Source organism: Engystomops pustulosus, chromosome 6, assembly GCF_040894005.1.
Source record: "Engystomops pustulosus chromosome 6, aEngPut4.maternal, whole genome shotgun sequence".
NCBI classification, from domain to species: Eukaryota; Metazoa; Chordata; class Amphibia; order Anura; family Leptodactylidae; genus Engystomops; species Engystomops pustulosus.
The window spans coordinates 55,451,642-55,469,509 of NC_092416.1; the positions used below are offsets into that span (position 1 = coordinate 55,451,642).

Below are 17,868 nucleotides of genomic sequence, written 5' to 3' on the forward strand. Positions count from 1 at the left end.
ACTAAAATTGATAAATGACAAGTTCGCTTAAGGTGTAAGCCCATATGCGATCGGGAGAAGCTCCTCCCCGCTGTGTTTGAATTGTGTTTTTAGACACAATCCAAATGCAGCTTGTGAATGCGACCTAAGGTCTTCTGATAGTGGCTTTCCAATTGATAATGGCTACATCATCTACTAGGGGCATCATATTCATCATAGTGTTACTGAAACTTTATACCAGGCTCACGAGCTATAAACTCATATTCAAATGCATTTCTCAGAACTTTAATACAAATAAATGAAAAGGGCAGTCTAAAAGATACCAACCCATTTACATCAGTTGAGGAAGGGGGCTCCCTGACTCTCACTCTCAAGATGGATACGTATTCTGCACATCTCCAGAGATGACATGTATGGCCATATTCACACAGTCAGTATGTGTGCAGTATTTTGCATCAGTATTTGTAAGACAAACTCAGAAGTGGGTCTAGAACACAGAAGAGATACACATCTTTTTATTAAAGCTGTGTGTAGGGTCCACTTTTGGTTTTGGCTTTCAAACAAAGATGCAACATACGGATCAAATACTGAAAGTGGCCTTAGTCTGCGATGGGGAAACCCCTTTCATTTACAACTAGCGCCCAATTGGTAAAGTTGCCCTTTTATAACAATTCCCCTTTTGTGTTAAAGAAAAAAATCTAACAGAGATATAAAGGTTATGGCACAAGTTTCATTTAATTTCATTTCCCATCTAGTTATATAGATGGAGATTACAATACTTCCATTATATCCGGACCATGTAGGATTGTTAACAGGACATCTGTTGTTTGTAGTATTTAGGTAATTAATGGAAATCTCGCCCACAATAACATGCAGCAGAACAGTCCTTTCAACTTAGTCTTAGAATGATGAGCCTGAAGGCTTGTGATATTCATACATGGGTTTTACTGAACCAGCAAATGTCTATCATTTAATATGAAGGCATATTCACCTGAATGGGGCTGGGACGGTTTCTGAAGTGTATGATACATAATTGTCACGTGTGATTCTACTGTATGGGTGGATCCACAATGGCCAAATCACACTTCACTTACCTCTGGAAGCATATGAAGCAGAAGAGACAGGGATACATTGTACATATTACATGTAATAACTTACAGCCATAGGTTTTTCCAGGAGAATATGATATCCTTTCTTTGCAAATGCTATCGCTGGGTCCTATAACAGACAATTTAGAAATGTATTTATTAGTAAAGTACCAAAATGTAGAGCCAATGCCTCTCTGCTCTACTAATCAGTGGAAGCCAGACCCCTCACACACAACACTTCAAAGGGGTTGTCCCAAATATTTATCCACTGTTCACAGGTTTGGGGATAACAAGCTGATCGATGGGGGTCTGACTGTTTGGTCCCCCAATGAGCACAAGAATGGGACCCATAGTAGTCCAGAGAACAGGGTCGCGATTTCATTAATGGGTGGAGCAACAGCTCAAGCATGAGTCCAACTGCTCGATTTGATTGAATCGGAGTATTGGTAATTGCTGAGCACAACGCTCACCTATCTCCTGCACTCACAGTGCTTTTGCAGAAAAAGCACTGTGCAGCAAAATCTCATGACATGATTAAACCCAGAGACAGGTGCAAACGAGATAAACTCCAAAACATACTGGTAGGTTGATTAGATTGTGAGCCCCATGGGGACAGTGACTGATCTGGTAAGCTCTGTGTAGCGCTGTGTAATCTGTGTGCGCTATATAAAGAAAAATTTAAAAAAATAAAGAATAAAAACAGGGCCTACACCAATGAACCTCTGTTCGATCATGCGTTTTAATTTGATGGAATTAAAAATTTGTTTAATTTCTGCTTTTGGAGATCTGAAGTCAAGAAATTTTTCCCTTTAATTTGCAACTTAAATAGTTGGAACAACCCCTTTAATGACCTTTTCAATGGATAGGTGAGATGAATCTGAATATCACGGATGGTTTTGTTCGATCAAGTATGCAAACTCATCCGACAAATTATTGCAGAATACCATTTTTCATATGTGTCCGATAGTTAATGGCTCCTCTTGGAACAAATTTCCTGATTATGGATTACAACCAAACCATACGGGCCACTAATACAAAATCTGTCCTGTCTCCTATACAGTTTGTCACTGTATTTTTTGCCTACTGCTTTAGACCAAATTACTAAAACTAAAAAAATTTTTAAAAACATTCATATAGTAGTAAAGTAACTTCAAAGTAGAGTAAAAATGAAATGCTGACACATAAAACTGGTGAATTACAATGGTTGTTGTAGGGTCTGCAGGTGCAGGGTTGGGGGTTGTGGAGTACATTTGTGTGCCATCTGGTTGGCATTTCACAACAAGAGATGTATTAAGGTCACCATGGGAGATGGTAGATATGAAAGGGAATTTGGCCTACAGCAGATGCTTATGGTGCACTCGGAGAGAGCTGCAGGAAGGAGTGCAGGGTCCTCATGGCACAAGCCCCCCCCCCCCTCCCTTTGCACCTGCTGACTGTATGACTAATATAAGGATCTATATTTCAGAAACTTTACCTTATGTAGTCTGTCCGGGGTTGCGATTATCACTGCATCTGCAAATTTTTCAAGTTTCACAGCTTCTCTCCAGTCTGCAGAGAAAACCTATATTATTTTGGGATTTTGCCCGTAAAATATTTCATTTTAAAATGCATCAGTCAGCAAAATGAAATATAATTAAACATGTTGACTAAAACTGTATTTTGATGTTCAAGGGGGGATATCAATATGATCTTTGTAGACTCGGGCTGGTAACAATGACAAGGGTGCATACTCTACATTGATCTCGATAAAAGATGGTTTCTGAGTTCTGAGTTTCTCAGCAATATGTCCACTAAAAGTTTCCATGTGTTATCCAATTTTGCAGATGTGCAAGAGCTGCGTCTTGCAAACGTGCACATTGTGCACGGCCGGGTGGAAAAGGGAGGGGATGAGAACTCACCCCTCCCGTCTCCATAGAAAGCTGAGAGTCCGCGTGTCAAATTTGACCACATATAAGACATCCCCTATATTTTGCACCCTGCTCCGTCATGGAGCAATGAGACACAGTTTGTTCACCACATCTTGACATGTTGTGCAAATTGTGCGGCCAAGACATGGCCCCCAAAACAGACATGTGCATGATGTCTTAGTCTATGCAGCTATGATATATTAGATGGACAACATCTAGATTATGAACACTTCAGCTGAATGCAAACCCTATTTGAGGTCAATGGGGTAAAAAAGCTTTGCTTTTGTTTACAAGGAATCTATAAAAAAAATGATGTATACATACCATCAAAAAATTTATCTTCGTCTATGTGGTGCATCTTTTTAAGGACCTCTCTGGTGCATGATCGAGGATCTGCAACTCCAACAATCTGGAAAAAGAACACACAGCTAATGTGAATATACTACATATTATACAAGAAATGTTGAGAATGTTTGTCCAGGAACATGTAGACATTTGGTAGCTAAAACTAAAGTTTAGAGGTCTTCTGGGATACAACCCTGGTGTCTTATCCTTGGAATAATAATAATAATAATTCCTTTATTTACATAGCGCACACAGATTACGCAGCACAGTGCTTGCCAAATCAGTCCCTGTCCCCAATGGGGCTCACAATCTATTCAACCTACAAGTATGTTTTGGAGTGTGGGAGGAAACCGGAGGACCCGGAGGAACCCACACAGACACGGAGAGAACATACAAACTCTTTGCAGATCTATACCCCACTGATTAACAGTTTGTGGGGAACCTAAACACAGAGCACATACCAATCAGGAAATTAAGGTGGAAAAGATACAGTGCCCCCTCACAAATACACCTAGCACAGTGATATCTACGAGTGTGGCTGATCCTGGTACTGCAGTTTAAGCCATTGAGAGAGGGCGGAACATGGCTGCAATACCAGGTTCAGCCTCACTCATAGTGAACTTATTGTGGCATAGGAAAGAGACACAGGACCAGTGAAACTTCATTTTGCAAGCTGGCACCCCCTACAATTATTACAGATCCATACAGCCATAATAGGACCCTATAGTAACATCCTAGGTGGTTCTCACTGAAAGGGATATGTATACCTTATATGCTACCTATGCTTTGTAAATACACCCACACTGCAAATAACTACAATAATAAACGTATCCGTTAAACCGAAGGAACTTGTCGCTTCCTCTTTTTATCTTCTGCTTTTTATGGTATTACAGGTCGAAGGGAATGTGATCTAGAAGACTGCACAATACAAATATGATGTGTGGTGATTTATTTCACTCAACTTTTGTTTCAAGGATTCATTGTTTTACTCATATACAGGCGGTCCACTACTTAAGAACACCCTAGTTACAGACGACCCCTAGTTACAAACGCACCTCTGGTAATTGGTAATTTATTGTACTTTAGCCTTAGGCTACAATGATCAGCTGTAACAGTTATCACAGGTGTCTGTAATGAAGCTTTAGTGTTAATCCTGGTTCTTATGACAACCCAACATTTTTAAAATCCAATTGTCACATAGACCACAAAATATTTCTCTAGGGTTACAATTATAAAATATACAGTTCTGACTTACATACAAAGTCAACTTAAGAACAAACTGCCTGTAAAAAACGTATACACTTATTAGACCTTTCTTACAGTAAAGCTGGCCATGTTGTCCACAGTAACTAATTAGAGCTCCGTTTTTATTTCTTTAAATGCTCTAGAAAAATGAAAGCCACACTGTGATTGGCTGCTACAGATAACAAGGAGAGCCATGCCTGTTTAATCCAAAAATGACCCCTGTATGAGTGGCTCTGCGGGGTCAAAATCGTATGTTTCCAATAAACTTCTGAGGCATTGAGTGAACCTAACCAACATTCTCAGACATACTCCTATTTTCTCTGTATTCTCACCAATATTTCTTCTCACTAACCCCTTTTTTGTCACAAAATGGCTTCCCATGTAACATATCAGATATCGGAGACATTTTGAGGGCTGTAAGACCACACCACAAAAAAACCCTGAAGCTTGTGGAAGACATCTTGTAAATCGTGTTTCCATACAAGCACGGAGGAGGGAGCTATTGTGCTGTATATCTAAGCTTTTACAAAGTCAGAAGTGATGTACAACGCCTCTTAGATGAGAACATAACCCTAGAAAATGAAAGGCAGCTAAGATCTGTCTATAGTGTTATTTTTACCATCTAAAAATAAAGCCATAGTGATTGATGCTGAGCTACACCCACTATTCCTTTCTATCCCACAATACAGATTGTTTTTTTATGGAAATATAAAAAGCCCAGCGAGAAGGGATTGGCTGCAGTCTCAGACTGGTTCCAGCCAGATAAGTCCCTGATTTTTTTTAGGCTTATCTCCTCCTAAATCACCCTTGCCCTGTTTTTCTAAAGGGAACCAGGAAGAAGCTGTTTTTATCAACAAAAAATAACCTTGTAACTCATAAATCATTCTTGTTTTCTTGGGTTTATGCCCAGAAGACAACGAATGATATTGCATCATGTTCTTTTTTTTTCTTATATCCAGCAAATGCTTAAGAGCTTCATATCCCTCCCACTTGCTGGAGACACAGCTGAAGCAGGATCCATTACAGCTCAGGCGAGAGGCACGTATTCAAGTAAGCGCTGCCGAAAATTCAAGAAGACTCTGTGGGTATATATACAAAGACTTGGAGAAAGGAGCAAGGTGCGATTTCAGCAGAAGATCAATATTTGGCTATTTTGACCTTTTTCTCTATTTTTATTTTTTTTTTTAATTATATTTTACTGAAGTGAAAAGATATTTTTTATCCTTTTTTATTTATTATTATTTTTCTATATTTTTTTTGGTTCTACAAAGACTAAGGACTTGAATGATATTGGGCCACGTGTTTTCTAAGGTGATTTCATTTTTTTAATTTTATTTCTTTTTGTATTCTGTATATGTTTTCTAAAAATTGCACATTTTATATTATTTCATTACGCTATGATGACTGAATTAATAAATTATTTTGGTACCTACTTTACTTATATATCATTTTCTACTCATTTATGCATGTGTCACAGATATTATAAAATCTTAAAAAAAAAATACTTTTCAAGTTTGATGCAATCTTATTATAGCCTATAGATATGTATAAAAGCCTGTAGACTCTTGGATAGGGAAGAGATGTGAGTAATTTTGATCACTGGTCCCAGACAGAGGTCAAAAATCCAAAGTCAGAGAAACAAGGTCATTTTTTGGTTGAGGCAGACTATAAAGTGGTACTATATAAAATGCCACAGATGTACTGGCAAGCATCTCTGAAGGCACAGCATGTCCAACCTTGAGGTGAAAGGGCAATAGGAGACCCCTACTGTGTCCGAGTCAGGAATGAGGTTATAGGGACTCACTTTAGATAGCCGAAGCGTAAAATATGTTGACAAATCCAATTCAGATGTCTGGGTTGTAATTCAGGTGTAGATCACTGTCCCAATCCTTAATTGTATGAATAGTGTATGATATTGTTATGTATTATGGTATTATTGGAGTGCTTTTTATCCTTGGCATTCCTTAGGTCCCTGAATACATCATTTACATGTCACAGCTGCTACCATCTTGTTGCCTTCCACATTCATCCATAGGTGACCCCATCTTATTAAGCACCGATTCCGTAAACAGGAGATGTATTGGATTCACATAATGGTCCCAAAGTGGTAGAATGAGCCATGGGATGTGCGTCCTACAGATTTGCAGCAGTGACTCATAAAGATAGCTGTACAATCTGTAAGGAACCTTTCCAGCAGCCAGAATATTCCAGGCTATCCAAGGGGTAGGTAAATGGAAAAATACTGAATACTGTCCTACTGGTACATGGGGAAATACTAAATACTATCCTGCTGGTACATGGGGAAATACTAAATACTGTACTTGTAATAATTGGGGAAATACCGAATACTGTCCCGGTGGTAAATGGGTTAATACTGAAAACTGTTCTGGTAGTAAATGAGTTCATATGGAATGCACTCCTGGTGGTCCTAGCATGTTTAGACCTTGGTAGGACCATAACACCACAAATCTGGGGTCTCAAATTTTACTGCAGGAGAGAATGAGCTCCTCTGTAATCTGGGGACAGCATGGGCACTACATAAGAGAGATGAGATTTACAGCTTGGCTACCACTTGGAAACCACTGGCATCTATGGCTCATGTACAAGAAAAACTGGCAAAAGGAACTTGGAACATGAACGACTCTAGTGGAATAAACTTACACCATCAAAGAGATGGACGTTAGAAGTACAATAATGGAAAGAGTAATACTGAGTATGATAAGGAAATATCTGACATTTATTATGCTTCAAGTCTTTCATGGAAATAAATAAAATCATGTAATATGGTCATTTGCTTTTACATTTATTATGTGCCACTGTCCTTTATATACAATAGAGCAGGATGACATGTTATCTAATGTGACAGGATGTCACATAAAGGCAGAGCCTTCTATGGATAACACATAATCATCCATCCATCACAGGAGTAAACAATGTAGAAAGCTCACTTAAAGAAACACACATGATCCTACAGTGTAGAGTTTTGGGACTTTTAAGTGACAGTATGGTGCTCTATCAGGTGTCATGTTTTACTGTTATTACCCCCTAAAAGTAATCTCTCTGTACCTACAGTCAGTCGCGTAATCTATGAATATGACGGCTGTCAGTATGGCTGAATGATGTATCACTCACACAGCAATTTTTGCTGCTCCACATTTATTATTGTTTAAAACTGTTGTATTCTACTTTTCGCCTTCATAAAGTTGTTCTAAACTGTATGCCACAATGGCACAAAGTCTAAAGATATTTGGCGCACAGGCTATTTTCCGCCTGACCTCGCCCCCAATGGGGCTCAATTACTAAGGGTCGCAGTGCACACTTTTGCCGGTCTGTGCATCTTTTTCGGGGCCAAATAAGTGTCTGCGCAGGGATTATAGCAAAAGTCACCCTTTTTGTCGTGTAGCTTCCATGCAACACATATTAGGGGGCATAACGTCGGACAGTCCGACTGATTCAGACCGAGAGCCGTATTTAAGTGAGTCTCTTTACATCCTGCAAGGGCTGATAACAGAGAACAACTGCATGTAGAAGGGAATAAGAATTTTGGGATGTCTTTCACATATCCACAACACAGGATGCTATTAGTTAACTGTGTAAGAAGTATGCGAATTTACAGAAGAGTAAATAGCCAGAGGACTTCTTTGAAAATAGGGAGCTGGATAGTATAATCTGGAGGGGCCTCGGGAACTGCCTGGAATGAAATGACTCAGAAGAGCCGAACATGTTGTAACACAGGGCAGGGTTGTGGGAATGACTATTTCCCTGTGGGTAAGTCGCTTCTCCTCCACAAGGGGTCGTTGGTGGAACAGTAATGTACAGCTGACAGTCGGCCTTCCCTATTCTTCACTTACAGGAAACCATCCTCCTTGAAGTGACTATTATTCTTCTCCTACTTCAATGCATTTAAAGGAAAAAAGCAACTAAAAATGAACATAATTTAAGATTTTCAGTTGAAATGTATATAGGTATATATACAGTACGATTCTATGCCTTATTCATCTATTCAGAACATATAATGGATACAAACTGTTTTACAATTAGAAGGATAGTAGGAGCTTGACCTCCAGTCCTCAAACGGTCCTTATTATAGGCACTGCACTGTATGGCTTTGCAGCTCAACCACGTACACCAAAGGCTTTATACACACGGTCATATGTTTTTTTCCTATTCTGTATAAACAGTTGTATTCTGGCCATAATTACAGGACGTTTTTCACCCGTATGAGCAAGTATGGCACCTTATCCGTATAAAATACGGTGGGCTACAAATTCTCCCTTCCTTTTTCTTCCATACCCCTCTCTTCCCTGTCCCTCTTCTGTGGGTCCCAGACCCAATGTTTGTATTGATGACCCTATGTTGGGGTCTTTTTCTTTTATAAAATTGGAAACACTCAATAAATAAAATGGCAGCCTATGGTGCAACCCGTATTTTATACGGTCCCTCATCTTACATGAGAAAATAGGACATGCTCTATATTTTTTCACATCTCGCTCACGGCACAGTACAGTACAGTGCACAAAACAGCCATTAAAATTAAAGGTCATATTGCCCATTGTAATGAATGGGGCCTTATATACGGCTGTTTTCATACGTTCGTGTTCATGAGGTCTAAACAGGAGATGCGGTACCAGACCAGAGCACAAGGCAACAGTATAACAGGTATTGAAATTTTGGGGCTGCAGCACTCCAGCCAACACCTAAAAAGGCATACAAATTCACATAGATATCTATTACAGCTCTATTCAACTGACAGATAAAATCTGGTGACGTACATAAGCCAAATAAGATATTCAGACATAAATAATGACACACAGGCCATTATAAATTAAAAATACAGTTATAAATACATGTATGCAGCCAACAGGGATAGCAGCCAAATAAGGCATTGTGCCAGCAATGGAAGCTGGTAACTAAGCTGTTTCCTGGGCTACTCAGAATTTCCCTTTGTGGTTTTGAAAAATAAATATATCCAGAGAAGCCTTCCTTCACACTATGAGCAGTTTAGAGCTAAAAACACACTATTGCTCGATCCATGAATCCTGGAGAGTTGGGGACGTACAGTGTTATATATAATGCAAGGATTCCCTGCTTCCCTGTAGAACAACAGTGCTTTACAAAAAACATGAATACTGTATGCTGCTGTTGTCTGGCGGTTGCGCAGAAGCTTCTTACATCATATATGATTATGATGCTTGTATTCCCATCCCTGACACACTGTTTGGTTCATGAAATCCCACCACCAATCTTTGGTCCAGGATTCATGGACCAAGCATGTTTGTGTGTTTTTATACTAAAGCTGATCATAGAAACTGGTAGAAAAGTATTCTCATAACAGACCATGGGACTTGACACAAAAGTGACAAAACTGACAGGTGCCAATCCTGCCAAACTTCATCTGCTGCTTGCAAATCTCCCAACCAACCAGACTTCAGCGAGGGAATCAATGACCTTAAAGGGGTATTCTCGTCTGGGCACTCACATTCAGTTTCACTAATCTGCCATATATAAACATTTCTTCAATTGGATGTTATTAAAAAAAATGTTCCTGTGTGAAGATAATTTCTCATAAATGTAGTGATTTGGTCCCTTAGAAACCAGATGGCTTCCTCGGATACGACCACGTCACACTCGGGCAGCAGTGGCCAGACTTACGCTATAGAGTCCTGCCTGACCTCCTGGATTCAGCAATCATTACCACAGGACGGCTGTGGGACATGCAGTTACTCCCGGACATTTGATATACAAAACCTTTTTGTTTATTTGTGCAATCTCTCAGGCAGAGGTGGCCGTATCCGAGGAAGCTATCTCGTTTCTAAGGGACAAAATCACTACATTTATGAGAAATTATCTTCACACAGGAACATTTTTTTTAATAACATCTAATTGAAGAAATGTTTATATATGGCAGATTAATGAAACTGAATGTGAATGCCCAGACGAGAATACCCCTTTAACGCTATCCCCAGAACTCTCATAGAAAAATTAGTGGAATGGCAGGACACACACAACCAAACAATTTCAACAGAATTGGCAAACAATCTCGTGTGTGGGAATCTCTTAAACTCAGGATCTTCTGTAGAACTTTAATGTTTTAATCTCAGGTGAGAAAAACCAACACCAGAAAAGTCTAATTTTCCATACCTCGTTGACAGCATTAGGGGAGATCATAAAACAGTCCAATTTATATGTCCTAAACATTTAACGTCATGTGGGAGCGGGCTGACCATGCACCCATGACCCAAGATGGTCAGTCTAACCCATTGAAAACTGTGGATTTACCAATTTTGAATCTCTTCTGTCTAAAACTTCTACTTCTATCCATCATTTATAAGTACAGCACAGTACTACTACTCATATCCAGCATATACTGTATAAGTACAGCACAGTACTACTACTCATATCCAGCATATACTGTATAAGTACAGCACAGTACTACTACTTCTATCCATCATTTATAAGTACAGCACAGTACTAATACTCATATCCAGCATATATGGTCACAGCAGAGTACTACTACTTCTATCCATCATATATGAGTACAGCACAGTACTACTACTTCTATCCATCATATATGAGTACAAAGCAGTACTACTACTTCTATCCAGCATATATGGGCACAGCACAGTACTACTACTTCTATCCAGCATATATGGGCACAGCACAGTACTACTACTTCTATCCAACATATATGGGCACAGCACAGTACTACTACTTCTATCCAACATATATGGGCACAGCACAGTACTACTACTTCTATCCAGCATATATAAGTACAGCACAGTACTACTACTTCTATCCATCATATATGAGTACAATGCAGTACTACTACTTCTATCCATCATATATGAGTACAACGCAGTACTACTACTTCTATCCATCATATATGAGTACAACGCAGTACTACTACTTCTATCCAGCATATATGGGCACAGCACAGTACTACTACTTCTATCCAGCATATATGGGCACAGCACAGTACTACTACTTCTATCCAGCATATATGAGTACAACGCAGTACTACTACTTCTATCCAGCATATATGAGTACAATGCAGTACTACTACTTCTATCCAGAATATATGGGCACCGCACAGTACTACTACTTCTATCCAGCATATATAAGTACAGCACAGTACTACTATTTCTATCCATCATATATGAGTACAACGCAGTACTACTACTTCTATCCAGCATATATGGGCACAGCACAGTACTACTACTTCTATCCAGCATATATAAGTACAGCACAGTACTACTACTTCTATCCATCATATATGAGTACAACGCAGTACTACTACTTCTATCCAGAATATATAAGTACAGCGCAGTACTACTACTTCTATCCAGCATATATGAGTACAACGCAGTACTACTACTTCTATCCAGCATATATGAGTACAATGCAGTACTACTACTTCTATCCAGAATATATGGGCACCGCACAGTACTACTACTTCTATCCAGCATATATAAGTACAGCACAGTACTACTATTTCTATCCATCATATATGAGTACAACGCAGTACTACTACTTCTATCCAGCATATATGGGCACAGCACAGTACTACTACTTCTATCCAGCATATATAAGTACAGCACAGTACTACTACTTCTATCCATCATATATGAGTACAACGCAGTACTACTACTTCTATCCAGAATATATAAGTACAGCGCAGTACTACTACTTCTATCCAGCATATATGAGTACAACGCAGTACTACTACTTCTATCCAGAATATATAAGTACAGCGCAGTACTACACCCTGTCCAGCATATATGGGAAGAGCACAGTACTACTACTCCTATCCGACATATATGAGTACAGCACCGTAGTACTTCTTCTATCCAGAATATATAAGTACAGCACAGTACTACTACTTCTATGCACTTTATATAACGACAACACATAACTGCATATATGGGCACAGCACAGTACTACTACTCCTATCCTATCCGACATATATGAGTACAGCACAGTACTACTACTTCTATCCATAATATATGAGTACAGCAAAGTACTACTACTTCTATGCAGAATATTCGAGTACAGCACAGTACTAATACTGGTACCTCTATTCAGCATACATGAGTACAGCACAGTACTACTACTTCTATCCAGCATACGGTATATAAGCATATATGGGCACAGCACAGCACTGCCCCTGAGCACTACAGAATACAAAATGGAAGTTGTGGTGATTGAATTCTGTAAGCAATAAATAAAAATTAGATTTTAGACAGTTTCATAAATTTACCAACATCTGGAGAGTATTTCTAAGTTTACTTCATCCCACCTTTTTTACTTTTCCAGTCCTCTACCAACATTTCTTAGTAAGTGATGTAAGTGTAGGAGTCTGTATGGCGGGGAAACTCCTTCTAACAATGCCTGATGTCTGTCTCCATTACTTCTCTGATGTACATGATGTACAATGTACCAAAGCACAAATAACACTGGAAACCTAGTTTCATTAAATGCTTGTCTATTAACTCTTTTACTTCCAGAATTGGAACTCTTTGCTTACAAAAATAAAGTTTGCACTACTTTTGCTTTGCTTATAAGTGCTAGATTCATTAAGAAGCCACGCCCGCTCATTAGATCTGTTGTGGTGAATCTATGAATAAAAAAAAAAGTTATAATACTACAACGTTGATTGAATATACACATATAAAATGCGCTCCTTTAAGTAGTGGCTGGGAAAGTTGCCAACAATTCTTGTGGGACTTGCAGTATATATAACCATTAACCCTTATGAGATGGCAGACAGTGTCCTTATGTGCCCTCCTGTAAAGGAATAACTGAACTAGGAGGGGCGCTATTCCCTTCTAATATAAACACAGACATCCCCCTCCTTCCCAAAGGATAAGTATTCACCTACTCATCTTGCTGGCTTCTTAATGTAATGCATGGAAATCTTTCTGGTACAGGACCACAGATATAAACCTTGCTTCCTGATGCATCTAGGTGATAACAAGTTTAACAAGTTATGGTGGTGAACCTATGGTACGGGTGCCAGAGGTGGCACTCGGAGTCCTCTCAGTGGACACTCAGGCTGTTGCCCCAGCACAGAATTCACCAGACAGGACTTAAGGGATCCTCCTGCAGGCCCAGGTATCCCAGGAGGTGACACACTCAGCGTTATTTTAAAGTGAAGAATATGGGTCTACCTGAGACTGCAGGAAGAGAAGGTGTGGACATGGTCAGATTATCATTGGAGCCATTGAAGCTCCTGCTCTGGGCCCCACAATTCTTCAATGGGTTAACAAAGGAAGCTCCAATGGCAATCCGAATTTTTCCTCCTTCTGTCAACGATATTGGTGTCCTCAGGAGCGTTGAAAGCTGTGGTTGTAAGCTTTGCAATAAATAAGTGTGTCTGGGTAGCAGTTTGGGCCCTCGGTCTCTAAAAGGATCACCATCACTGCCCTAAAATGTGGCCCATGTGAGTCTGTGCTGTGCTTGTGCTAAGGCTTCGTGCACATGGCCGTAATTTTTGCCCATGGCTCCCATAGACTTGCATTGTGCACAGACAAGATGTTTAGCACACACAGCCGTATGCATGTAGCGTCACACACAGCAGAGCTGCAGGGAAAAGCATGGAGGAAGGACAAAAGCCTGAGGCACAAGGTAGATTTCAGAGGAAAACTGCTAGTACATAAAAGAAGATTGTTGGTTAAACACTTATGTCCAACAATTGAATAACAATCTTTATAAATCATATTCCGTAGCGCTTTACAGTTTATGGCAATCATATACAAATTAAATACTACATTACAGAATAATACAATAGTCATATGGAACAATAGGAGTGTGGGTCCTGTTCTTGAGAGGTATAAGAGCTTGTATAATGGTCCAGCCATTCTTTATAAGGGAACAGAATAAAAAACATTGAATTAAAAAAAAAAATGCTGCAGCTTGAACCAATCATCAGCTGCCATTTTATATACCAAGTGCAAAGTCAATGGGACTGCAGAGAAGCCTGGAACTTGGTACCCAGCATTTGCCAGATAACAAACGGGAGAGTACACAGAATTGGTTAATAAAAAGAGCGTTAAAGAGAGCATGCAGTTGGAAGCTTTGGAGGTTGGGTATTAGTCTGGATAGACCGGGGTATCACACTCCAGAGAATTGGTGCAGCTCGGGAGAAGACCTGGAGATGTTCGAATTAAGGAAGAGAATAATCTAAGATCACAGGCAGATCGAATAGCACGGGTTGGGTGATAGACTGAGATGAGATAGCAGAGGTAGATTCTAGAAATGTTTTTAAGGTGCATCCGGCAAGAGCAAGCAACAGATTGAATATAGGGTGCAGCAGGGCCGCATCTGCCATGAGGCGGGATGAAAATTTCGCCTCAGGCGACAGATGCGGAGCCCTGAGGCAGGCGGCAAAACAGATGTAGGTGATTTGGGCACTTGACCGAATCTCCCACAAGCAGTACAGACCTGCCGCCGCCACGATTACTCACTGCAGCACTGATCTATGGAGAACGCAGGCGGCGTTTGATGTCATGCTGCCTGCGTCCATTAACAGCATCGCTGCCGGCAGGAGGAGGGACATACCGCCTGCTGCCTGCTGTATGTGATGCTGTATATGCTGCTGCCTGCTGTATATGATGCTATGTATGCTGCTCCCTGCTGTGTGTGATGGTGTGTGTGATGCTGTGTATGCTGCTGTCTGCTGCGTGTGATGCTGTGTATGCTGCTGCCTGCTGTATGTGATGCTGTGTATGCTGCTGCCTGCTGTATGTGATGCTGTGTATGCTGCTGCCTGCTGTATGTGATGCTGTGTATGCTGCTGCCTGCTGTATGTGATGCTGTGTATGCTGCTCCCTGCTGTGTGTGATGCTGCTGCGTGTGGATGCTGCTGCGTGTGGATGCTGCTGCGTGCTGTTTGTGATGCTGCTGCGTGTGTATGCTGCTGTGTGTGTATGCTGCCTGTTGTGATGCTGTGTATGCTGCTCCCTGCTGTGTGTGATGCTGTGTGTGATGCTGTGTATGCTGCTCCCTGCTGTGTGTGAGGCTGCGTGTGGATGCTGCTGCGTGTGGATGCTGCTGCGTGTGGATGCTGCTGCGTGTGGATGCTGCTGCCTGCTGTTTGTGATGCTGCTGTTTGTGATGCTGCTGCTTGTGATGCTGCTGCGTGTGTATGCTGTTGCGTGTGTATGCTGCCTGTTGTGATGCTGTGTATGCTGCTCCCTGCTGTGTGTGATGCTGTGTGTGATGCTGTGTATGCTGCTCCCTGCTGTGTGTGATGCTGCGTGTGGATGCTGCTGCGTGTGGATGCTGCTGCGTGTGGATGCTGCTGCGTGTGGATGCTGCTGCGTGTGGATGCTGCTGTTTGTGATGCTGCTGCGTGTGTATGCTGCTGCGTGTGTATGCTGCCTGTTGTGATGCTGTGTATGCTACTCCCTGCTGTGTGTGATGCTGCGTGTGATGCTGCTGCGTGTGAATGCTGCTGCGTGTATGCTGCTCCTGCTTTCTCATTTTAGTCCGCATTTGACCCCCTCAGTTACTCTTTTGCCCCCTCCATCTACCACCTGGTGATGTACCAGCAAGATCCTCTGAAGAAGAATGTAAGTCATGATCATTATAGGAGTAATTAATGGTGTATTTCATATACGGCTGATGTATGTATAAATTAGAAACGTGTAATAATGTGGAATGTTAATGTAGTAAGAATGTGTTGTGTATTTATGTGCTTTTAATGCAAATACAATTTAATTTATGGAGGACACTTATCACTGCTTCTTTGCCACTTTCTGGGGTAGAAGAATTGAAATAATCACAATTTTTGCAGCGGTAAGCAATCAGAGCCCGGTGTTTTGTATTGTTTTAATGCAAAACATCAGGTTCTGGTTACCGATCACATGTTTCCATAGGAACGTATACATGATCTGGTCAAGGCCCGCCCCTGTACACATAGCGCTAGTGTTAAGTTGCGTATTTAAATTCAGTGGGCTGAATATAGAAGGAGATCAGGGCCAGGATTTTATTTTTTTTGGGGGGGGGGAGCATTTCAGTTTTCGCCTCAGGCAGCAAAAAAGCTAGAATCGGCCCTGGGGTGCAGAGTCCAGGACAACCCCAAGATAGCAGGTCTGCTGCCTCGGGATTATCGTGATCCCACAAAAATAAATGGAGAGATCAGTGTTAGGTCAGTTAGTAGACGGTGGAAAGACAAGAAGTTTCAGTTTGGAGTGGTGAGTGGTGATGTTATATAGTTTATAGCTTATATAGCTGGATATCATCGGCATAAAGATGATACTGGAAACCAAATCTGCTTATGGTTTGTCCAATGAGGGCAGCGTAGAGGGAAAAGAGTACCTTCCCCTCCTCAAAGCATGCACACTTGGCTCAGATGAACATGGACACAAAGGGAGAAACATGTTCCTTCTGTCTTAGTAATAGGATGTGTGCAGTATATCATCAGAGAAACTTTTAAAGTCAGTTTTGCTACACTCTGTGTTGCCGTAATATGCACCAATTTATCAAATGTTGCACAATGTTTGGACATTTGAAGTGTCTATTATGTGACTAACCAGCTGCTAGTGCAGTTAATATATAATGGCACGCTTTTGGGAGCCGTGTACTAGACACTGTACATGTTGAAACAGGTGGCATTTACATTTTTTTATGCTCCCGGCACATTTTAGCTATGTACAAATGATTAAGATAAATGATCCATAAATAATCTCCAATCTTTATTGGGTATTTAAGGCAGCAATTGTTATAACGTTGGCTCTTATAGTGAACTTGTCACCAGGAATGTAATTTTTAGCTAGTAACAGGTTCCAACAGCCTATGCTATTCTGATTTTAAAAATGCATTTGTGGGCATTCTGAATCATTTCAGTGCTTTATAAAACTTTATTTCACATTACCTGGATCCCTGCCAGCAGGATGTGGTGAGTCCCGGGCAGAGGGTAGTTGAAGCGACCTGTGTGCCTGTGTCTCAATTTCCTCCACTCTCACCCTGCTCCCTCCCCCTCCCCACAGTGTCATGTGCATTAGTGAGGAAAGGGAGGGAAGGGGATGGTGTGTAGTAGAGAAAGAAGATGAATAAGACATGAGGTTACATGCATTATTTAATTCCAGTCTAAGAGAGTCCTAACACAGAAAACAACCCATGGGTCAGACCCAAAATATAACTTTTATTCCATATGATTCTAAAGTTAAAGTGATCTTTAATAAATTGTCACCTCAAACTTGGTGGTGCTTCTAGGGAAAACATTTTAAAATGTAATGCAGATATACACTATAAAGAGTCGTAAACTTTGGACTGATTTGAGAAATCTTGTGAACTTTGAGATA

At 40.6% G+C, this 17,868-nt stretch overlaps 1 protein-coding gene across 4 annotated transcripts in view; it reads right to left on the reverse strand.

The window, feature by feature from the left end:
• LOC140135114 (putative oxidoreductase YteT) overlaps positions 1–17,868 on the reverse strand; it is a 125,915-nt gene that overhangs the window by 65,469 nt on the left and 42,578 nt on the right. For all 4 annotated transcript variants that reach the window (XM_072156182.1, XM_072156178.1, XM_072156183.1 and 1 more), the window contains 3 exons: positions 3,299–3,383; positions 2,542–2,615; positions 1,138–1,197 (listed from right to left, as the gene is read on the reverse strand). In XM_072156182.1, the coding sequence (XP_072012283.1) occupies positions 1,138–1,197; positions 2,542–2,615; positions 3,299–3,383 (219 nt within the window). The remainder of the gene's footprint in view (positions 1–1,137; positions 1,198–2,541; positions 2,616–3,298; positions 3,384–17,868) is intronic.